Source organism: Bubalus kerabau, chromosome 14, assembly GCF_029407905.1.
Source record: "Bubalus kerabau isolate K-KA32 ecotype Philippines breed swamp buffalo chromosome 14, PCC_UOA_SB_1v2, whole genome shotgun sequence".
NCBI lineage: Eukaryota > Metazoa > Chordata > Mammalia > Artiodactyla > Bovidae > Bubalus > Bubalus kerabau.
In genome coordinates this window covers 66,992,067-67,016,375 of record NC_073637.1, presented here as the reverse complement: position 1 = coordinate 67,016,375, position 24,309 = coordinate 66,992,067, and the positions used below count along the sequence as shown (strand labels likewise).

At 37.7% G+C, this 24,309-nt stretch overlaps 1 protein-coding gene across 15 annotated transcripts in view; it reads left to right on the top strand.

Moving 5' to 3' along the window:
- Window positions 1-24,309, top strand: part of VPS13B (vacuolar protein sorting 13 homolog B) — an 851,071-nt gene that overhangs the window by 547,308 nt on the left and 279,454 nt on the right. Inside the window, exon 34 of one of the 15 annotated variants that reach the window (XM_055546548.1) lies at window positions 17,264-17,326. The exons of the other annotated variants lie outside the window; for them this stretch is intronic. Within the exon in view, the coding sequence (XP_055402523.1) occupies window positions 17,264-17,311 (48 nt within the window). The 3' untranslated portion in view covers window positions 17,312-17,326. Of the gene's footprint in view, window positions 1-17,263; window positions 17,327-24,309 lie in introns of those variants that run through there. 15 annotated transcript variants of the gene reach the window in all.

Below are 24,309 nucleotides of genomic sequence, written 5' to 3'. Positions count from 1 at the left end.
TGACAGGCTGAGAAAATATGCAAGAAAAATAAACATGTAGTAAGCAAAAGTGAAAGGCCCTCAGTTGTGTCCAACTCTTTGTGACCCCATGGACTAAACAGCCTTTCCCTTCTCCGGGTGATCTTCCCAACCCAGGGATCGAACCCAGGTCTTCCATAGGTGGATTCTTTACCAGCTAAGCCACAGGGGAAGCCCAAGAATACTGCAGTGGGTAGCCTATGCTTTCTCCAGCAGATCTTCCCAACCCAGGAATCAAACTGGGGTCTCCTGCATTGCCGGCGGCTTCTTTACTAATTGAATTATCAGGGAAGCCATTATTCAAAAAGCTACAATCAGTTCCACATTACAAAGTACATGTCCTTCTACATTTCGTAGTTCGTGTCTCTATGATAAACATCTGACTCTATAGCACTAGTACAATAGGAATGTTATTTGGTTTCTTATATCTTACTTCACGGTCATTCACATGAGGTTGGAAATTCACCTCCGAGATAACTTCATAATGAAATCTAAATGTACAGTTCTAATTTTTCTCCAAAAATAGATCTCTACGACTCATCCATGGTTTCTTTTCTAATATTTAGCAGGGAAAAATTGATTTACTCTTTAGAAGATTCTTTACCTTTTTATAAGGTGGTCTAGGTCCCATAAAGGTCCAGTTGTATAAAAGTGGTTATTAGTAATATAATCATAACATCCATGAAAGAAGAATTAACAAGGGAGCTACTTTAACTACTTGTAGCAGTGTCAGGAAACTTTTGAAGGAGACAATGACTAAACAAAGAGTTAACTTTAATTTGTCTAGGTCTGTTTTTATATGATAATAAAAGGAAACTAAACATCATCTTAAGTATTCCTAAAGCTGTTGGTATTCAGGACATTATAAGGAGTTGATAAAAAATAAAACAAAAAAATCCACTTTTTTTAAGGTCTTCCCTGGTGGCTCAGCGTTTAAAGAATCTGCCTGCAATGCAGGAGACCTTGGTTTGATTCCTGGGTCGTGAAAATCCTCTGGAGAAGGGATAGGCTAACCACTCCAGTATTCTTGGGCTTCCCTAGTGGCTCAGCGGGTAAAGACTCTGCAATACAGGAGACCTGGGTTTGATCCCTGGGTTGGGAAGATCCCCTGGAGAAGGGAAAGGCTACCAACTCCAGTATTCTGGCCTGGAGAATACTTTTTAAACATTTTATTCTAGTTGCAGTCACACACACACACACACACACACACACACACACACACACACAATATACCATAAAAAAGATAATTTGTACAGAATTTCAAAGTATTACATGATTTAAGCTGAGATGAAAGCTGAATATCTGAAGTCTATAGAATTATAAACAGTATAGATAAGATACTAAAACTGGCCTGTTTACTTGAAATGGTTAATTTTTTAATGTAATGCTAATTTTTTCTCAAAGTAGTGCATGAATTTTAACAACCAAATGTTGCTAAACTAAATATATCATGATAGTGTCAGTATAGTAGCATCCAGTGCTCTTGCCTGGAAAATCCCATGGATGGAGGAACCTGGTGGGCTGCACAGTCCATGGGGTCGCACAGAGTCGGACACGACTGAGTGACTTCACTTTCACTTTTCACTTTCATGCACTGGAGAAGGAAATGGCAACCCACTCCAGTGTTCTTGCCTGGAGAATCCCAGGGATGCGGGAGCCTGGTGGGCTGCCGTCTATGGGGTCGCACAGAGTCGGACACAATTGAAGCGACTTAGCAGCAGCAGCAGCCATTTTTAATTCTATAAGCTTTTTCTTCTGGTATTTATCTCCATCTTTCTGAATAAAATGAATAGACTAACATCTCTTGGGCTTCCCTCATAACTCAGTAGGTAAAGAATCTGCCTGCAATGCAGGAGACCTGGGTTCTATTCCTGGGTTGGGAAGATCCTCTGGAGAAGGAAATGGCAATCCACTCCAGTATTCTTGCCTGGGAAATCCCATGGACAGAGGAGCCTGGTGGGCTACAGTCCATGGGGTCGCAAGAGTTGGACACAACTTAGTGACTAAACCACCACCACAACATCTCTTAATTTACTTATTTTAGTATTACCTATTCATTTTCTTTTACTGTAGGTGAAGATTCCGTCTCTTTTACACTTCTCTTCTACTCCTACATTTTGCCAATATTCTTATGTTTTTAAAGTCATTATGAATTGTTTTTGTCATAAAGACTATAATATGATTATATTTCCTCTCCTGTATTCTTCTGTTTTCCCTAAAATTAATCATTGCCACATTCTTTTTATTTGCTCACATTTTTTATTGTTGCTAAATCTCTACGTCTTCTCTCTCTCTACCCCGATCCCAACTCTCACCAATACATAATACCTGGTATATAATTTAATTTTTTACACTTTGTGACTTATAATGTCATCTCTTCTTTTCCTTTAAAACTGTTTTTCCTGAAGTTTTACTACTGTCTTCTTCCTGGACCAGTAGTCCTCTCAACTTGCTGCAGACTTGACACAACTGATTCAGTTGAGAGAAGGTTGTGATTTTTTAGGGTAATGGTAGAACATTGGGAAATTACAGGTAATCAAGTAAGTAATTTTTTTTTCTGTAAATATAAATTAGTAAAATCACCAGTATCTTTATCCCACCATTCTAAAATATTAGATATTTTGAGTCCTCTATAGAAATAATGATGGTATAGAAAAATATTATAATATGACTCATTACACATGCCTAATATAGTTTACTTGGGTGTTTTTACAGTTTGTTGTAAAATAGGATGTAATAGCTTAGACTTTTTTGAGCAGTGATTGAGTATATGCCCTAGGAGTGGTGACAGAGGTTGTTTTTTGGTATTATTATTATTATTATTTTAACTTGGAAATCATCTGCTTTGGAGTTGATTCATTTTAGGAATGGCAATTCTGAATTTTTTAGTCAACGGTGTAAAATTTTTACAAGACATACTTGACTAACCTAAGGATTGCTGGAGGTCGTTAGAACTTGGAACTTAGAAGTGAAGAAGAGGAGAGTGGACTTTGAGTGGTGATGTAGTAGGCAGGTGTTTTCTGGAGTAGAACTTTAGGCAAGATGAGCAAAACAAAGGCAAATGTACCTTCAGAACACATGTGAGTGGAGGTAGGGTTTGAAAGCAAGGAACTAAGGCTGGTTTGGGAGAGGATGTTGATGTTCTGGGTCTGTCTCAGTGCTTCCTGTCTTGAGGTGGACATGAATGGGAGAGGGCATTTCAGAGTTCACGTATTTCTGTAACCTTTCTCATTAGAAAAGGACATAGGGGTTTTGGATAACATGCTTGTGGTGTCTTTCCATTAGCATTACTATGCTGAGTGTTTGTTTCCCTTCAGAGGCATCTGGATGGACCACTTGTAACCAGGCAATAAACCCAAGCCCCAGTAAATTATGGATTCAAGCAGAGCCTTAAATGGACATGAGGCCCTGGGAGGAAATACCTTGAATTTCTTCAACTGTAGACCTGGAAATGATATTAAGTATATTTCTACCTGTTCTCTCCAAGGGAAGGACTTCTTAGGTACACTTAGCTATCACACCTGTTTCAATAAGTTAGACCTTGTCAGTGTTAAAAATAGTATAATTTTCTCCCAATAAAAAGCTTATTCTTAGAAAGAAACACACTGTAGTTACTTCAAGGTAGATCGTAAACATCAAGAAAGCAAGAAAAAGTTTAATTTTCCAGCCATTCTGATATTTATCCCATATAGATTTCCTGACCAGAAGTCCAGTGAATGTACCAAGTTTTCCTGAGGCACTATTAAACTATTGTCCTAGTCTTTTTCAGCAGTATTCATTGAGGGATTACTCTATACCAGACACACTGGCTACAAACAGATAGAGGTATGAAAAATAAACATACTGTGGCCCCTGCCCTCTAGGATTTTCTAATGTGCATGTAAAATAAAGCGTACATTTATAACAGCTCAGAGCAGTAAACAAAAAGTGTCAAATAAGCTCTCTTTAAAACTAGTGCTGTAATAACTACTCAGAATAAGGAGAAAACTAGGTGGTCAGAGATCTGGCTTCATAGAGAAGTTGGGTTTAAATAGAGAAGAGTGACCTACCTTGTGTACTCAGTAAATATTGAATCCTTCCTATGTGTCAAATGCTGTTATGGGTACTAGGGTAACAGCATTAAAGAAAAGAGGTTAAGTTTCTGATTTCCTATTCTGGTGCTCGTATATTCAGAGGTGAAGAATAATTGGAACTAGATCAATATATATTGATACCTATATAACTAGTAATATATGACTGTACATATAAACATATATATATACATGCATGTATACATATGTATAAACTCATTCATGCACATAACTAGTTGCATTCATTACTTACCATTTGCCCAAAATTAGTCATGTGGTCACACCTGGCTGTAAGAGAGGCTGGAAATGTAGTCTTTCTAATACAAGACCATATGCCCTGCTATAAAAAGCATTTTATCATGAAAGAAGAAGATAATGAATATTGGGGTACAACTGACAGCCTAAGCCACAGAGGCTTCAGGGTCACCTGGTATTCAAAGTTAGGATAGTCCTCAGAAAGCAATCTTTTCTCTCCTCAATACTTTGAACATATCCTAAAAAGTTCTATGCCGTATAATTTTGCAGGTCGTTCAGTGCTGTTACAGGGACAAGTATTGTCTTTACTCAGCATTTCTAACTCTCATCTGCTAATAGAACTCCCCTTCCTTTGGCCAAACAACATTCTCCTAGTAATACTTTATATGGTTTGATAGGGATTCCCATTTCAGGGTAGATATGAGACAAAGGCCTGGTTAGTTATCGTATCAATCTCCCTGACCTAGTTATTGGTCCAAATATGGGCAATTTACTCTGGCGAGTGCAGTGTTGCATATGAAGACACTGGGAAGAATTAGTCTTCTCTTCTCAGTACTCACTGATGCAGACAATATTGCAGTGTTTTGAGGTGGAGATAATAAAACCCAAGGAAAGTACTGAGCACAGAATAGAATTTGATGCTGAATAAATGCTTGTAGTATGAATTAGTAAATGAATTCCTTAATTCACAGGAAGTTCTATTTCTGTTCATAGAAATAGCAAAGATGTATGCCACATACAGGACTTCCCAGGTGGTGCTGGTAGTAAAGAACCCACCTGTCAATGCAGGAGATGAAAAAGACACGGGTTCGATCCCTGGGTTGGGAAGATCCCCTGAAGGAGGGCATGGCAATTCACTCCAGTATTCTTGCCTGGAGAATCCCATGAACAGAGGAGCCTGGAGGGCTACAGTCCATGGGGTCACATAGTTGGACATGATTGAAGGAACTTAACACAGAATGTGACACATATATATCAAAAAAACTAGAAGAAATTGATGATTAACCGTATGTTTGATGGAGACAGGCTGGGTATATATTGAAAGCTTTGAATACTAGACTGTAATGTTTTAAGTAATTTAGGCAGTAGAGAGTAACTGAAAATAGCTAAGCTAAAGAGTAACTCTTTACAGGTGTGCTTTGAAGCACAGATTCATTTTAGACTGAACCTATCAACTGTACTCACACATTGATAGGAGGTATGTGATCTTCAAACACAAATATTATAGTTATATTTTCTTTTATTCTAACATAACAATATATTATATTCTATTACAGTATCAGTTTATTTCAGTTAGGATTTGAAATTGCTGTAGCATATAATATCACCTATTGTTTCCAGAAGCTACAATTCTCATGTGTGTGTGTGTGTGTATATATATATATAAAATTAAAAAAAATTTTTTTTAAAGCACACACTTTTAAAATGGACTAAATAGAAGGGTGAGAGGGCGAAGATTGCCCTGAGTTGTGTTCATATGGCTGCAGTAATTACTCGTTATTCCTGAATAGCAAGTAATCATCTTATTAAGCCTACTTACAGAGGGAGTATATGTAAGGAGTAACACATGCTCATTTTCAAATCAGTGTTTTAGAGTAAAGAAAACTTTTGTAGCAAAATAAAAACCATATTTTTAGGGGTAAAGAATGGAACCACATCACTGGGGATCTGAAGGTGGAGGTTCTTTGATCCACACACTGCAGATCCTGGCGAGGAGTGTAGACAACTTCTAAGACTAATTGAGCATTTCTTCCTTTGCCTACTCGCCTTCCTCCTCTTCCTCCTCCACTTAACCACTTGGTTTTAGGCACTTCCTTAGCTCTCCTTTCTTTTCAGTCTCTGGCAATGACTCACTTAGTAACCTGTTCCACGCCTGCTTCAGTACCTTTTCTTATACTCTGACAGCTCTAAATTTTTTTTTAAAGGAAAATATTATTTACCCCAAAAGTTAACTTTAATGATCATAAAATAAATAGTACTTAGTCTATATTTCTTCAGATTTCTAAAATAATGGATATTTCCACCAAAATAAGGTTACTGTTCCCCAAGAAATTTCCTCTTATTTGTTGTATTTGACTCCTCCACACCTATTTAAGGAATTAAGAACCCCATAAAGCAGTGTATCCAGCTGTTGATGAAGCATGACAAAATTACAGTTAAGAAAAAAGTTATAATCAAACTGGTCAGATAAGATGAAGGTCCCTTAGCTACAGCTCTATCTAAAGACTTCTATTCCCTCTCATCTGTGCTTCTCCCTAGGCCTCCTTGTCTGTTCTGTGTTTATATTTCTTCCTGTCTGTGCTAAGTTATATGCCTTCTCTCTGATCTTGAAATCTCTCTCTTTCTTACATATTTCTCTTGAATTTCCAACACTGTCCTTTTAATACCTTATTCCTCATGGTATTCGTCTGTAAGGTGAAAGAAAGCTCTAGGAAAATAGGTTATAGCTAATTATTATCTCTTCTGAGTAAAAATATGATAAAAAGAGCTAGCTGTTCAAAATAACTGAGAGTCAGTGATTTCCTTGGTTTCATATCTGACAGTCTGTACTTTTCTAACAAGCAGACTTTCGGACTTTCAGTTACTTTTACATGGTAGAATCAACTTTAAAAAAATATTAACATCAGAGCCATGGGAATGTATATGATTCTCATCTAAGATTTCATACATTTTAAAATTGCTTATTTCTAGACCTTTGGCTTTTCATCAAAGGTTTTCTGTAGAAAATGACTAAAAACCCTCTCACAGAGTATAGAGATATATAAAATAAACACCAAGACCTAAATCAAATAATCTTCATTCTACCCTTTTTCAAGATTCCTGGACTTCAGCAAATGTGCCGTAGGTGCCTTTATACCTTTCTTTATAAAAATTGGCCCATTCAGCAATGCACCATTGGAAGACCCAAAAGTGCACTGGGAAGACTGAAGTATTCTGTATCTTGACTGTGGCAGTCATTACACAACTGTGGACACTCATCAAAGACCATTAACTGTTATATTTTAAAAAGTAACTTTTATTACCAGCAAATTACATGCCGGTAAACCTGACTTAAAAACATTTGACCACTTAGTAACACAGCTTTGGAGGACACAAAAATCCACTAGCAGCAGTGATCCCTATTAGTGACAGAGTGTCTATTACTGAAGTACTGAAGTGGCTGCCCAGTGTCTGTAACACCAGCTAATACTTACTGGGTGCTCACCATGTGCAAAGTGGTCTAAGTGTTATAGGTAGTTTAACTCCTTTAGTCCTTCATTAACCCTGTGAGTTTGGGGCTCTTTCTTAAACTGTACTGGTATGAAAACTAAATGTCAAGAAAGCCCTATGATTTGCACCAGATTGTATAACTAATCATACCGAACCAAACTATTCCCCCTACCCCCCACTTGAGAACATAGTGGTTAAAAGTGCTGTTAGTTCAGTGACCTAACTATGAATATGAGTGTTTCAACAGGGAGAATTAAGCAAAAACTTGTTTATACAGGCCTTATTTGTTCTTATATAAAATGTACCTTTTATTGTATAGTAAGCCCCTGACGGATCTAAAACAAGAGCATGACATCATCAGAGTATACTGGGAGGTGGATTGGCTGGGAGACCAGTGGCAGCTCCAGACAATGAGAATCCAAAACTGAAGCACTGATTTAGGGAAGAGGAGGAAGGCCACTATTGGGTTAACTCTGCATTTGCTTGAAAGGACGTATAGAAGGAGGAAAGTCCTAGGAAAATAGGTTCTCGCTAATTCACTATTATTCTTTGAGAATAAAACTATGATAAATGGGCTGGTTTGTCTCAGCACATGTTTTAGAGGAAAGATAGGGCTCTAGATAATTTTTTCTCCAGCTCTTTTAAATTGTATGACAAAAGGAAGTGACTCTCCTGCTACATGTTTGCTTATAGGTGTCAGCTCTACTTGAATTCAAAGACCACAGTTTGGAATCTCCCTTCACTTTGCACCTACTTGAACTCTCAAATACTCAGCTCACTATTTTCATATATGCCCCCAAATAAAAATGTTGAACTATTGTCATTTTAGAAGTTCAAGAGAGGGCTATTATTTGTGCTTTTTGGTTCTATTTTTAAGTATGGAAAAGACAAGTATGTTTAAATGTCAGTGAGAAAGATTCAGCTGGAAGAAAGGTTGAAATATGTTGTGATGAGAAGGGAAAATCAATAGTGTAACATTCCTAAAATAACAAGAAAATAATATCTCATGAGAAAAAGGTAGAGGAGTTGACACCTCTTCTAATGTAGCAGAAGGAAGGATAGAATGGATGGTCACATATGTAAGATTTAAAAGTTTAATAATACGGATTTGGGAGTTGAGGTGCTCATTTGATATTTTACTCCATGAAATAGAATATAAAGACATCTACTGGGGCTTCCCTGGTGGCTCAGTGGTAAAGAATTTGCCTGCCAAGCAGGAGACATAGATTCGATCCCTGGATCAGGAAGATCCCCTGGAGAAGGAAATGGCAACCCATTCCACTATTCTTGCCTGGGAAGTCCTCATAGGAGCCTGGTGGGCTACCGTCTGTGGGGTTGCAAAGAGGCAGATTCAGCTGAGAGACTGAACAGCAACAACGAAAGGACATCTAAGGAATGGTGCAGGGTTCAGAAATTTGAGATGGGGGCCTGGAAGCTGCGTATTCCTTTGAAACTTTAATTTTTTACCTAGTAAATATAAATCAGGATCTTTAAAAATGCATACAAATAATAGTGAAATATAAAGATTTCTTAAAGTAACACCAGAGAAACAAAAACACAACATAAATTTGAGCCACAAGGACTGAACCTCGGATTGGGCTCTTAATTTCCTGGCAGCCAAAACAGAAAAAATCAGATACTAATAAATTGCTTAAAAGTTTTACTGATTTTTGGAATGTATAGATCTTTAAAAATAATTTTTATATTTTAAAATAGTTTTAGATGTACAGAAAAGTTGCAAATATAGTTTCCGTATACCCTGCACTAAATTTCTCTATTTTCAACAAAAAATGTCCCTAGTATGGACATTTGTCACAGCTTATGAACCAGTTTAAATACTGATTTATTTTTTATTATTATTAACTAAAATATATTCTTTACTCAGATTTCCTTATTTTTCACTAAGCAGATTTTACTAATGTCTTGTTTCTGTTCCTGGCGTCCATCAAGGATACCACAGTACATTTAGTTATGTGTCCAAAGACTCCTTAGACTATGACAGTTTCTCATATTTTACTTGTTTTTGATGACCTGTCTTGAGGAGCAGTAGTCAGGAGTAGAATGTCCTTTAATTTGGATTTGTCTAATGTTGATGAGGGTATATCCACATAAATCATTTGGGAATTCTTTGTATTGGAGATTGTCTATTCACCCACTGAAAATTTGGAAAAATCAATTAAATAGTATAGATTGAACTGTAGTTAATCCCTTATAAGCCAGCATTTCTTTATTATCTTAGAACTCTTAGAACTTAGTATCTCCATCTGCAGAATGAGAGGTTTAGACTATACAGTTGACCTTCACCTCCCTTTCTTGTCTTTCATTGATATCTTCGTTGACCTGGGGAAAAGCCCAAGGCTGACCTCCAGTGGTAACCCATACTGCTCTGTGAGAAATAAATGCCTGTTAATTGAGATGAGTTGAAACAGATAGTTAAAGCAACACTCACAAGCAAGACAGTTTCTAGTTTTTTTCTTCACTTATTAGTAGTTGATTGCAAGTCTCAATTTCTCTATGATATGACTAATTTCTATCTAAAGGTGACCCAGGAATGTCTTTTTCTGTTCTTTTGGAATTTCAGCCATTTGGAAAGAAATGAGTCTGAACTCTTTTTGTCAACATATAGGTAACTCTGATTCTGTATATAATCACTTCAAAACATCACTTCTGCTGTAATGATTTTTCTTGCAATTATTTAGTTTTTTGAGTCATTCATTTAGTTTTCCTAAGCTGTTTCTGAAGATTATTTGCCGTCTTTTTCATTTTTTTTTTCCATATAACTTCTCTCTTCTCATGGAACACATATTCACATGAACTCTAGTTTGCCTTTTCCCCAAATAATCTTAGAATATATTGTGAACCTGTGGAATTTGAATGTATTTCTAAAGGGGAAGTTCCTCTAATATTGTCTTTAACATTCTTCAAGTGGAGGATATAGGTTTCTGGGGATCTGAATTTGGCCCTTTTTAGAAAGAACAAATTACAAATATAAAATTAGGTTTAATGTCTTATGCAGGCAAAAGTACTTGAAGCTGAAACTTTCTATTAACTTTATGCTAAATCTCTCTCAACCAGTTGTGGATGAGAAATGACATTACCACTGTATTAGTTTTCTGTTGCTCCTGTAACACGTTCAGTTCAGTTCAGTTCAGTCACTCAGTCGTGTCCGACTCTTTGTGACCCCATGAATCACAGCATGCCAGGCCTCCCTGTCCATCGCCAACTCCCGGAGTTCACCCAAACTCATGTGCATCAGGTCGGTGATGCCATCCAGCATCTCATCCTCTGCCGTCCCCTTATCCTCCTGCCCCCAATCCCTCCCAGTATCAGGGTCTTTCCCAATGAATGAACTCTGCATGAGTTGGCCAAAGTATTGAAGTTTCAGCCTCAGCCTCAGTCCTTCTAATGAACACCCAGGACTGGTCTCCTTTAGATTGGACTGGTTGGATCTCCTTGCAGTCCAGGGACTCTCAAGAGTCTTCTCCAGCACCAGAGTTCAAAAGCATCAATTCTTCAGCGCTCAGCTTTCTTCACAGTCCAACTCTCACATCCATACATGACCACAGGAAAAACCATAGCCTTGACTAGACGGACCTTTGTTGGCAAAGTAATATCTCTGCTTTTGAATATGCTGTCTAGGTTGGTCATAACTTTCCTTCCAAGGAGTAAGCGTCTTTTAATTTCATGGCTGCAATCACCATCTGCAGTGGTTTTGGAGCCCAGAAAAATAAAGTCAGCCACTATTTCGTTTTCTGAATGTTGAGCTTTAAGCCAGCTTTTTCACTCTCCTCTTTCACTTTCATCAAGAGGCTCTTTAGTTCCTCTTCACTTTCTTCCATAAGGATGGTGTCATCTGCATATCTGAGGTTATTGATATTACTCCTGGCAGTCTTGATTCCAGCTTGTGCTTCTTCCAGCCCAGCATTTCTTATGATGTACTCTGCATATAAGTTAAAGAAGCAGGGTGACAATATACAGCCTTGACATACTCCTTTTCCTATTTAGAGCCAGTCTGTTGTTCCATGTCCAGTTCTAACTGTTGCTTCCTGACCTGCATACAGATTTCTCAAGAGGCAGGTCAGGTGGTCTGGTATTCCCATCTCTTTCAGAATTTTCCACAGTTTATTGTGATCCACACAATCAAAGGCTTTGGCATAGTCGATAAAGCAGAAATAGATGTTTTTCATTTTATTATATAACATCAGAATGCATATTTTTGTTATGGTTATGACAATAGCATGCCTGGTACTTAGTAGGTTCTCGTAAGTATTATTGGCAGATGGGAGGATGGATGAAGTGCTAGTGTCTCCGACAGCATTGATCTCTTACCTGTCCTGTTCATATGGCCTCAGGTACCCACACAGGTAGAACAGGCTCTACACAAGCTTCTAAGTTAACTAAAAGGCTTGATGTAGTTCTTTGTGCCAAAGCCCTAGAGTGGACTGGGAATGTAAAAATTATATAAATTCTTAGGAAGAGGTCTTAATGTTTCTGTGTTCAAAAATGGTCCTGTCTGGGATAAAATATAACAAATGATAGCATTTTGTTTCTCACCTGCCTTACCTACTCTCTATCACCTGGGTGTTAAATTTTAAGTGTGGGCTGACTTCAGGAAGGAGATCCTCTCTGACCCTGAGCCAGATAAAAGATCTGATGCCCGGCATATCTCTGGCATGATCTTCTAACCCTTCATAAGTTGGTCCAGTAGATTAAGTAGTGATTCTCTTGGTATCCCTCAAGACAAAGGTCACTGGATAGTCCCTGGGACATCTTCTAGAAGCATTGTAAGAGCCCGTGTGCATGCACTGAATGCATACTGTTCAGTCACTCAATTGTGTCCAACTCTTGGCCACCCCATGGACTTGGAGCACGCCAGGCTTCCCTGTCCTTCACTGTCTGTTGGAGTTTGCTCAAACTCATGTCCCCTGAGTTGGTGATCCCATATAGAATAACTTGAGCCCTAAAATGCATATTTTTAAATGTTACTACTGATCTACTTAGAAAAGTCTAAATGTTGGGAAGCTACCAATTTTTCTTGAAAGTTTAAATTTCCTTATTGACAATTAATTCTTTCAGTTGTTTTCTTTAAGGGACAGTTTATTTTAGAGAAAATATTTGTGAAATACCCAGTTCTTAATAACCATAGCTCTGTCAATCACTCTTTCAAATAAAAAAATTTTATAGAGAAAACAAATTTTATGGAGAAATCAGCTAGTAAAACATGCAATTCAGCTGTGTCTCTGCTTTCCCTCAAGACAGCTAGCATTCTTTTGTAGCATAGGTGCCTTGTGGACAATTCCCGTTTCATCATATGCATATTAAACAGATATCTATTTACTGGTGAAGATTTAATAAAATGAAGAATTTTTGCTGTTTCATCAAGAACATTTTTACGTGGAACTGTTACTTGATTCATTTTTCACTCGGTAACTGTATGGTGGCGCACTACTGCCTGTCGTGTTCCTGCTGAAGTACCCCGTTACTTTTACGCTGTCAGTCAGTTGTCAACATAGTGAAAAAAACAAATTATGTCTTAGCTTTATTGCAATGTTAGTGTTGACTTTAAGGTCACACTTCCAGGTACCTGTCTCACTGATAGGGTCTCTAGGAACTTAAGGAGTCCATAGCCCATGCTTTGAGAAATATTGTTCAGACACTAAGCTTTGTTTTTCCTTCTTAAAAAATTATATTTCCCAGAAGCTGAATGAAAAGCCATATGCCATTTTTATAGAAACAAATATGTTTTGTTATTTTGGATACTTTTTAAAATCTTATTTCTTCTATCTGCACTGCTTTTGGTAGGTTCCATAATCTAAAGGTATTTTGAAAGTAAACAGTGTCCACCATTTGAAAATGAAAAATTGTGGAAATCAACCTTTATTTGTCTCAAGTTAACTAACTTGCTGTACATTTTAAGTTGCAACTCAAGCCTTCTGATTCTTAACTACAGTACTGTAGTTTCTTATAGGCTGTTTCACTATAAAATCTACGTAAAATATCATGATGTCTTAAAAGTAAAAAACAAAGTTCAAAGTGTATGCTTAATTTGCCTGTTATGTTTAATAATCTTCAAATAATCATTTTTCAAGCTTCAAAGCAATGATGTTCTTTTAGAAAGGAGTAGAGGGGGATGGGTGGTGGTGGTCCAAGGGTTCAAACTTCTAGTCATAAGGTGAACAAGTTCTGGAGATCTGATATGCTGTAGTTAACATTGTATACTTGAAAGTTACCAAGAGAGTAAATTTTAAATGTCCTCAACTACACACACAGAAATTGTTAAGTATGTGAGAGGAAGAATATGGTAACTACTCTTACTTATGGTAGTTGTTTCACAGTGTATATATATTTAATGTATATTAAATCATCACGTTGTACAAGTTGAACTTACATAATGTTATCTGTCAATTTTATCTTCTTAAAGTTGTAAAAAATATTCCTGGATTACAAACTGATTATGAATTATGACTGATTATGAATGCTGACATTCTGACACTCTCATGGTGAATTCCCCTGTATACTGTTCTCTGGGAAATGAAACCATTTAAACTGATGCTAAAGCTGAAACTCCAATACTTTGGCCACCTCATGCGAAGAGTTGACTCATTGGAAAAGACTCTGATGCTGGGAGGGATTGGGGGCAGGAGGAGGAGGGGACGACAGAGGATGAGATGGCTGGATGGCATCACCAACTCGATGGCCATGAGTTTGAGTAAACTCCGGGAGTTGGTAATGGACAGGGAAGCCTGGCGTGCTGCGATTCATGGGGTCGCAAAGAATAGGACATGACTGAGTGACTGAACTGAACTGAACTGAAACAAATTAAAGAAATATTTTTTAAATGAAATGTGCCTTTAGTTATAAAACTTATTGCTAGAGATATACATAAGACTTTTGCAATAAACTGAATGAATTAGGTATATAGAAATCTACATGTTAACTTTCTATATAAAATATAATAAACATCAAATAAATATAGATATTTTATTAGCTGATTGATTTTTGTTAGTACTTTGTGATACAGTTTTAGCAGAAACAATATAATTGAGAAGACATTTAAAATGAATATTTATCTTAAAATTCTCAAGAATCAGATGTTCCCAGTAGTGATGCTGGTGATGGCAATAGATAGATAATAGGCATTAACTGCTTACCATGTGGCAGGTGGGGAAGGAAATGGCAACCCACTCCAGTGTTCTTGCCTGGAGAATCCCATGGATGGAAGGGCCTGGTGGGCTGTAGCCCATGGGGTCGCAAAGAGTCGGACACGACTGAGTGACTTCACTTATGTGGCAGGTACTATCCTGTGTTATTACATTCATTATCTCTTTTTAATTCTTAAATAGCTAAGTTAGAAAGTTACTGATATCACTAAGAATTAAGACACAAAAGAACAAACAAAAACAAGGCTTTGGGTTCAGTAATCAGTGACATGTATTTATTTGTCATAGGAATAATTTCACTAACCTAAAACAACTCTGTAAGCAGTCTTCCATGTAGTCTTCTATTTCTGAGCAAGAATTGTTTTGTGGTGGATGTTTTGTTTTGTTTCTGAGTCAGTTTCTTAGCATAATCTGACTTTAATTTCTATTTTTTAACACTAGTAAAATGGATTCAAAGGTCTCCTAGTCATTCTGTAAGTTAAAGAAGAATATTTCCAGAAATAGTGTTCTTATAGGTTTGATTGAATTTTTTCATAAAAAACACAGATCGAGGAAGGATACCAGGTAATGTATAAGAATTCTAGGAGCTCATACCTAAGGACTCAAAATGATAATGATGATGACCACAGCAACAGGCATTTATTGTATACTTATTGTTGGCTAGGTATGGTAAGTACCAAATGAGCATTATCTCAGTTCTTTCTAAAGCCCATAAAATACAAATTCTATTACTACTCCTATTTTTCAAAGGGACAAACCTGAAGCATGGGGTTTTTTTAAGTTATTTTCCCAGGATCATATAATTGATAAGTGACAAAGCCAGGATTGCGATCCAGATTGTATGTCCTGCATTTGCCTTCGTCTAACAATCAGGATTCCTGATCCTGACATTTCCACTTATTAATCATGTCCTTGGGCTTATTTCTTCTTTGCACTTCAATATACTTATCTAAAAAATGGGATTAAGAGTAGTGGTTCTTTGCTTTTCATAACTTTTTTAAGGTCACACAAAGTTTGGGAGGCTTTGTGAGGCTTGTGAGGATAAATGAGAAAGTAGAGCACTCAGCACAATTCTTGGTCCACAAAAGAGCTGAGTAGATGAAAATGTCTATGGCAGTGAAATAATGAAATAAAGTTTCTCTTGCTGAGTGCCTCATTTCCACCCATGACTCTTAGCACCGTCTATCAGTATTCTCCTACCTCACTTTACCTTCTATCTAAATTTAAACCAGTCCAATACACATAGCTTCTGCTGCTGCTACTAAGTTGCTTCAGTCGTGTCGGACTCTGCAGCCAGGGGTAATTATCCAAAAGTTTATTTAGGGCCATATCATTCCTTTGTTCAAAACCTTCAATGCTTTTTCTTTGGCTAGTAAATTAAGTAAGAACTATGGCTGATACTGAGGATTCCAACTTCTCTCTCCTACACAAAAACTTGAGTATTTCTCATTTGGAATGGGAATAGAGACGCTTAGAAGTATCTTAGAAGATTGTTGAAGTTACCGTGGAGCCACAACCTAAGTGTTGAGGTGAGGAATGCCCCAAGTCCTTTCGTGAGTGCGACAGTGTCACATAGATGGTCCCACCCAAGTGTGGGGAGTACATTTCTTCTTCCTGCTGCTCCTCCTACTTACTCCCTGTTTTCCTATCATTCTTCCTTTATCCTGCTGTTTATTTGAATTTGTCTACCTCTCCTAAATCCATGGCTGTTGTCACTTAACCCTTAGCTTAACTCTGTTATATTCCCAGATCCCTCCACTTCATACCTGAACCACCCTTGCACTTTTTAAATGTTTACTTCTTGAGGCTCTTTACTCTTTACACTGGTCTAGATTTTTTTTTTTTTTTATTGAAGAAGATATTTCACTACCCTGCATTCTTTTTGAAGATAGGCTCAAAGTCTGATTGATCTTTGAATGTCCCAAGATGTATAGCAGAGGTGTTACACCTTGCAACTATTTCTGAAGCGTAGAGACCCTATTTTAAATATTGGTTCTGTCACTTACAGGTTCATAAATTTTCTCCTGTATAAATGAGGAGATAATTCTACTACTTATCACCCAGAATTCTTGTGAAGTTGATATAAGATAATATGTTTAAAGCACCTGAAATAGTTCCAACAATAAGACTCAGTCATTGTTAGCTTCTGCCATTATTATTATTGTTCTTTTGTTTACTCAGGATTCTAAGGGCCATGATTAGACTAGAGATGGCAAGAAAAGAGAATAATATAGAATAGATTTTCAAGGACTTGGTGGTATCTTAAATATATGAGGGTTGATAGACATAGATGAATCCAAAAAGATTACCAGATTTTTTAATTTGAGTGACTGGATACACATTCCAGTCATTCAAAAATATTTCATAAGTGAAGTATATTAGCTCATGTTTTTGTGTTGTGTAGAATCACAGCTATACACCTATCACTGTTTCAGAGAAAAATTCATTAGACTAATTTAAGTATTAGAACCACTCTGAAATTATTGTTATTCTTAAAATCTTAGAACTGAAAGAGCTCTTAAATATTATTTAACAATGCTGTCTTTACAGGTGAAGACATTGACACTCAGAGAGATTACAAATTATTACAGCTACTGACTGAAAGATGCAGAACCGGATTCTACAGGTTCTGAGTCCAACCAGCACTTTTCTCTAAGCAAAAAGAACCTAACATTAGAAAAATAGACAAATAATATGATCAACGGTTAATAATCTTTATGGATTATTCATATTACTGTAAACATCTACCATGATCCCAATAGATTAAACAGACAAAAGATATGCAAAACCAAGAGAAGTAAAAATAAGTGAAATCACACAGTATTCCTTTTTCTGACTTACTTCATTCACATGCTATTCTCTAGGTCCATCATGTTGTTGGAATTGGCAAGATTTCATTCTTCTTATGGTTCAATAATATTCCATTGTGTGTGTGTGTGTGTGTGTATATATATACACCTAACTGCACATCAATAGATGAATAGATAAAGAAGATATGGTGTGTATATATATCTTCTTTATCTATTCATCTACTGATGTGCAGTTAGGTTGCTTCCCTAGGCAGAAGCTTTTTAGTTTAATGTACTCACACTTGTTTTTGCTGTTGCTTCCCTTGCCTGAGGAGACAGACCCCAAAAAATGCTATGGAGACCAGTCTCAAAGAGCATATGCCTAGGTTTCTTTTCATCTCATCCAGCAAAACTTCAAATCAGAAACTAAAGGATCCAACTCTTTTCAAGTAATGCATCTTAGAGCAGACATTTAAAGGGATATTTAAAGAAAATAAAGCTATTTAAGGGAGTATAAAAGTACCTTCAATTTAAGTCTGAATTTGGCAATAAGGAGTTCATGATCTGAACCACAGTCACCTCCCGATCTTGTTTTTGCTGACTGTAGAGAGCTTCTCCATCTTTGGCTGCAAAGAATATAATCAGTCTGATTTCTGTGTTGACCATCTGATGATGTCCATGTGTAGAGTCTTCTCTTGTGTTATTGGAAGAGGATGTTTGCTATGACCAGTGCGTTCTCTTCGCAGAACTCTTATTAGCCTTTGCCCTGCTTCATTCCGTACTCCAAGGCCAAATTTGCCTGTTACTCCAGGTGTTTCTTGACTTCCTACTTTTGCATTCCAGTCCCCTATAATGAAAAGGAGAACTTTTTTTGGGTGTTACTTCTAAAAGGTCTTGTAGGTCTTCATAGAACCATTCAACTTCAGCTTCTTCAGCGTTACTGGTTGGGGCATAGGCTTGGATCACCATGATATTGAATGGTTTGCCTTGGAAACGAACAGAGATCATTCTGTCGTTTTTGAGATTGCATCCAAGTACTGCATTTCAGACTCTTTTGTTGACCGTGATGGCTACTCCATTTCTTCTAAGGGATTCCTGCCCACAGTAGTAGATATAATGGTCATTTAAGGTAAATTCACCCATTCCAGTCCATTTTAGTTAGCTGATTCCTAGAATGTCAACGTTCACTCTTGCCATCTCCTGTTTGACTACTTCCAATTTGCCTTGATTCATGGACCTAACATTCGTGGAAGTGAGAAATAGATTTAACGAACTAGATCTGATAGACAGAGTACCTGATGAACTATGGGCAGAGGGTTCGTGACATTGTACAGGAGACAGGGAGCAAGACCATCCCCATGGAAAAGAAATGCAAAAAAGCAAAATGGCTGTCTGAGGAGGCCTTACAAATAGCTGTGAAAAGAAGAGAAGTGAAAAGCAAAGGAGAAAAGGAAAAATATTCCCATTTGAATGCAGAGTTCCAAAGAATAGCAAGAAGAGATAAGAAAGCCTTCCTCAGCAATCAGTGCAAAGAAATAGAGGAAAACAACAGAATGGGAAAGACTAGAGATCTCTTCAAGAAAATCAGAGATACCAAAGGAACCTTTCATGAAAAGATGGGATAAAGGATAAGATTTCTGTCCTTTTTCTGTCGATAAAGGACAGAAATGGTATGGACCTAACAGAAGCAGAAGATATTAAGAAGAGATGGCAAGAATACACAGAAGAACTGTACAAAAAAGATCTTCACGACCCAGATAATCACGATGGTGTGATCACTGACCTAGAGCCAGACATCCTGGAATGTGAAGTCAAGTGGGCCTTAGAAAGCATCACTATGAACAAAGCTAGTGGAGGTGATGGAATTCCAGTTGAGCTATTTCAAATCCTGAAAGATGGTGCTGTGAAAGTGCTGCACTCAATATGCCAGCAAATTTGGAAAACTCAGCAGTGGCCACAGGACTGGAAAAGGTCAGTTTTCATTCCAATCTCAAAGAAAGGCAATGCCAAAGAATGCTCAAACTACTGCACAATTGCACTCATCTCACACGCTAGTAAAGTAATGCTCAAAATTCTCCTAGCCAGGCTTCAGCAAATATGTGAACCGTGAACTTCCAGATGTTCAAGCTGGTTTTAGAAAAGGTAGAGGAACCAGAGATCAAATTGTCAATATCTGCTGGATCATGGAAAAAGCAAGAGAGTTCCAGAAAAACATCTATTTCTGCTTTATTGACTATGCCAAAGCCTTTGACTGTGTGGATCACAATAAACTGTGGAAAATTGTGAAAGAGATGGGAATGCCAGACCACCTGACCTGCCTCTTGAGAAACCTGTATGCAGGTCAGGAAGCAACAGTTAGAACTGGACATGGAACAACAAACTGGTTCCAAATAGGAAAAGGAGTATGTCAAGCTTGTATATTGTAACACTGCTTATTTATGCAGTGTTATTTATTCTATGCAGAGTACATCATGAGAAACACTGGGCTGGAAGAAGCACAAGCTGGAATCAAGATTGCTGGGAAAAATATCAATAACCTCAGATATGCAGATGAGACCACCCTTATGGCAGAAAGTGAAGAGGAACTCAAAAGCCTCTTGATGAAAGTGAAAGTGGAGAGTGAAAAAGTTGGCTTAAAGCTCAACATTCAGAAAACAAAGATCATAGCATCTGGTCCCATCACTTCATGGCAAATAGATGGGGAAACAGTGGAAGCAGTCTCAGACTTTATTTTTTTGGGCTCCAGAATCACTGCAGATGGTGACTGCAGCCATGAAATTAAAAGACACTTAATCCTTGGAAGGAAAGTTAGGACCAACCTAGATAGCATATTCAAAAGCAGAGATTTTACTTTGCCAACAAAGGTCTGTTTAGTCAAGGCTAAGGTTTTTCCAATGGTCATGTATGAATGTGAGAGTTGGACTGTGAAGAAAGCTGAGTGCCGAAGAATTGATGCTTTTGAACTGTGGTGTCCGAGAAGACTCTTGAGAGTCCCTTGGACTGCAAGGAGATCCAACCAGTCCATCCTAAAGGAGACCAGTCCTAGGTGTTCACTGAAAGGACTGATGCTGAGGCTGAAACTCCAGTACTTTGGCCACCTCATACAAAGAGTTGACTCATTGGGAAAGACCCTGATGCTGGGAGGGATTGGGGGCAGAAGGAGAAGGGGACAACAGAGGATGAGCTGGCTGGATGACTTCACCAACTTGATGCACATGAGTTTGGTTGAACTCCGGAAGTTGACGATGGACAGGGAGGCCTGGCGTGCTGTGTTTCATGGGGTCACAAAGAGTCGGACACCACTGAGCGACTGAACTGAAAAGCAGCTTTATTCAGACCAAGTGAAATTCATGATGTCTGGCATCCAGTAAAAACTGGAAAGAAAAGAAGCAAGAAAACGTGACCCACAATGACCCAGAAATGGCAAAGATGATAGAATTATAATACAGGGTCATTAAAACAGTTATTATAAATCATGTTCTCTGTACAAGACAGTAAACCAGGAACATATAGAGGAAAAACTTGAAAGATATTTTAAAATAAACTTCTATAAAAGTTCAGCATCTGAGATTAAAATCATTGAGTGGGATTCTTAGCAGATTTGACAGTTATCAGTGTTCTTTAAGACATAGCAATAGAAAGTGGTCAAAATAAAATATATAGAAGAAAATATGGGGGGATAAAAGGAACAGAGAGCATCAGTAAGCTGTTGAGAGAGACTTCAGTCAGCCTACTTAGTTTGTGGTTGTGGCACCAAAAGGAGGGGAGAGGCAGACAGGAAAGCTTTTTTGAAAAAATAATGGCTGAACAGTTTTCAAAGTTGATGAAAACTCTAAACCTCAGAGATCCAAGAAGAACCCTGAGCACCAGACACAGGAAGAAAACTGTACCAATGCCAAGTTGTTTACAGCCACTTTTGATAAAGACACAATCTTAACAGTAATCCGAGGAAAAAAGACACAAAGATAAATTAACTGCAGCTGACAGCTTGTTGGACAAGCAAGCAAGAGTGAAGCAGCATCTTTGAGGTACAGAACAACAGAACATCTCAACCTGTAATTCTGTATCCAAACAAAAACTAAGGCAAAGTAATGATTTTTTTTTTCAGACAAAACTGAAATAATCCATCACCAGTAGACCTACATTGCAAAGAATATTAAGTGAAGTTCTTTAGAAAGATGGGAAATGATACTAGATAAAAATCTGTCTCTATCCAAAAGAACAAAATCACTGAGGATGATAATTATGTAGGTAACTGTGAAGGAGGCCCCCCTCCGCTGCCCGCTTTTTAAATCTCTCCCAAAGACTATTGACTGTACAAACTAAAGTAATACCTGTAACTAGGACTTTATAACATATGTGAAAGTGTAATAAATGACTGTACTAATACAAAAGCTAAGAGAAGAGGAATTGGAGTAAACTGTTAAAAGATTCTTAGACTATATGCAAAGTGGTAAAATATTTTAGTGTTTGAAGGCAAATTATGATGTTAAATTTTAAAAAGTTATTTTAACACAAATATGCACAAACAGCCCTTGAAGACTCATAACATTTGGTAACTCAGATAAGTTAATCAATTTGGAGTTAAGAATTACATCTCTCCTGTATCTCAAAAGTAATTCTTTACATGTTTGTTAAATCTAATTTAAAACTAAAAACAAAAGTTGATGGTATGAGATATTTACAAATAACAGTGTTTTGAATAGTAGGACCTAGATTTTTTTTTGTTTTAACACACAACCTGCTTTGAATAGAGTTGGGTGTAACTCTTATAAGAAATGAGGACAGTATGAGCCTGGACTTAAACATCCATCACACTGAAAGATTTATAAACAACTTTCTACTCTCATTTCTTCTAGGCTTTGTTGTTTTAAGAAGGCAAAGTAAATAAATAGTGTTAGTCCCAACTCAGGGAAAACTGTCATGCAGAAGAAATATGTTTTCCTTTCCCTCTCTTCTGCCATTTTTGTTTGTTACCAACTTTATACTCAGCCCTGGCAGCTGATAGTCTCTCAGCCGTTATTGTTGTTCAGTTGCTAAGTCCTGTCCTAATCTTTGAGACCCCATGGACTGCAGCATGCCACGCTTCCCTGTCCTTCACTGTCTCCCGGAGTTTACTCAAACTCATGTCCATTGGGTTACCCCCTCCTAAGGGAAATCTAATTTTTCACAAAACCCTCCTTCCATTTGTCCATTGAGAGTGATGCCATCCAGCTATAACATCCTCTGTCACCTCCTACTCCTCCCCTCAATCTTTCCCATCATCCAGGTCTTTTCCAATGAGTCAGTTCTTCGCCTCAGATGGCCAAAGTATTGGAGCTTCAGCTTTAGCGTTAGTCCTTCCAGTAATGAATATTCAGGGATGACTTTCTTTAAGATGGACTGGTTGGATCTCCTTGCAGTCCAAGGGATTCTCAAGAGTCTTCTCCAACACCACAGTTCGAAAGCATCAGTTCTTCAGCACTCAGCCTTCTTTTCTGATACTTTGTTCTCCCCAAAATGTCCCCATCTGGTAAGCTGCCCTTTACTTTCCAATGCAGTAAATATTAACAGTGATGTTAATGACATAACTCCTTGGAGAACTACATTGTTCTATGAGCACCACCCATCTGGGAAAGAGAAGAGGAAAAGGGCAAATAATCTACTTCTTTCTCTACATAACATTTTGGCGATTTTCTTAGCATGATTTCTAATTTGATAGTGACTGATAAAAAGTCCTATACTAATGAGCAATAGCTAACATACTATATATATCTTTAATAATAATTTCTCATATTTGTATTTTGCAAATAGTCTATCAGTAGCTCCTGAGAGTAACCCTAGGACTTTTCTGCTTGGAAATGTAATCCTAGAAAATGATGATAAGAGTAGTTGATGGGAGTCTGAATTAGAACCTAGCTCTGCAGATGCCTAGTTATTGCAGTGTCAAAAGTGGAATGAAGAGTTTGGGGCCTGGGTGACAACATGGTTGCCTGTGGGGATGAGAACTCATCTAGACTTTTTAAAGCTTGGCTAGAATCCATTCCTTTGTGATCTTTTTTGGAAATATAAATACCATTCTTCAAGGAAGGCCTCGGGGTTCTGTGTGTGCGCAGTCTCAGGAAGCTACTGCTACTATTGCTGAACCCACCCTGGAAATGAAATTTCATAGAATGCCTGCCATTCGCTGCAGCCTCTTCCCTCATGCATAAATCCCTTCCACTGTGTTCTCTTTTAGCTATTACATTTTTCTTTACAGTATTTTTGGGAGTGGTTTTCCCTATCATCTGTGAGGTCTATAACTAGAAATACTATAACAAAAAACCCAAAGCATATTTTGCAGTAAGGAAATGTATTGCCACCTATAGCCTGAACTCCACAAGTAGGAGAGACTTAAGAGTTACTTCAGTCTAATCGTTTCTTTTCTCTTGACTCCCACTGCCTTGTTCTTGCTGATATGTTGGCTCCATCCTGAGATTGCTTTCCTCATGGTGGCACCATGACTGTCATAGTTCGTGGCTCCATGTCTGCACTTCATGGCATCCAGTTGTTCCCAAAGCTACCTTCTAGGGGCGAGGAAGCTTTTCCCCAGAAGCCCTAAGAAAACTTTTTCCTGTGAAAACCAACTTAGGTTACATGCTCATTCTTGAAGCAAGACCTGTGATTAAGGCAGTTCTCTATCTCATTAGATTTGGACTGAATTTCTGAACCAGTCAAAGGAAAGAGACCCACATCCCTGGGAACTGGGGGGTATGCTTAACTATCTTGGAGACATTGAGGGTAGGGAGGAGGATTTTGTGAAAAATTAATTTCCCTTAGGATGAGGGG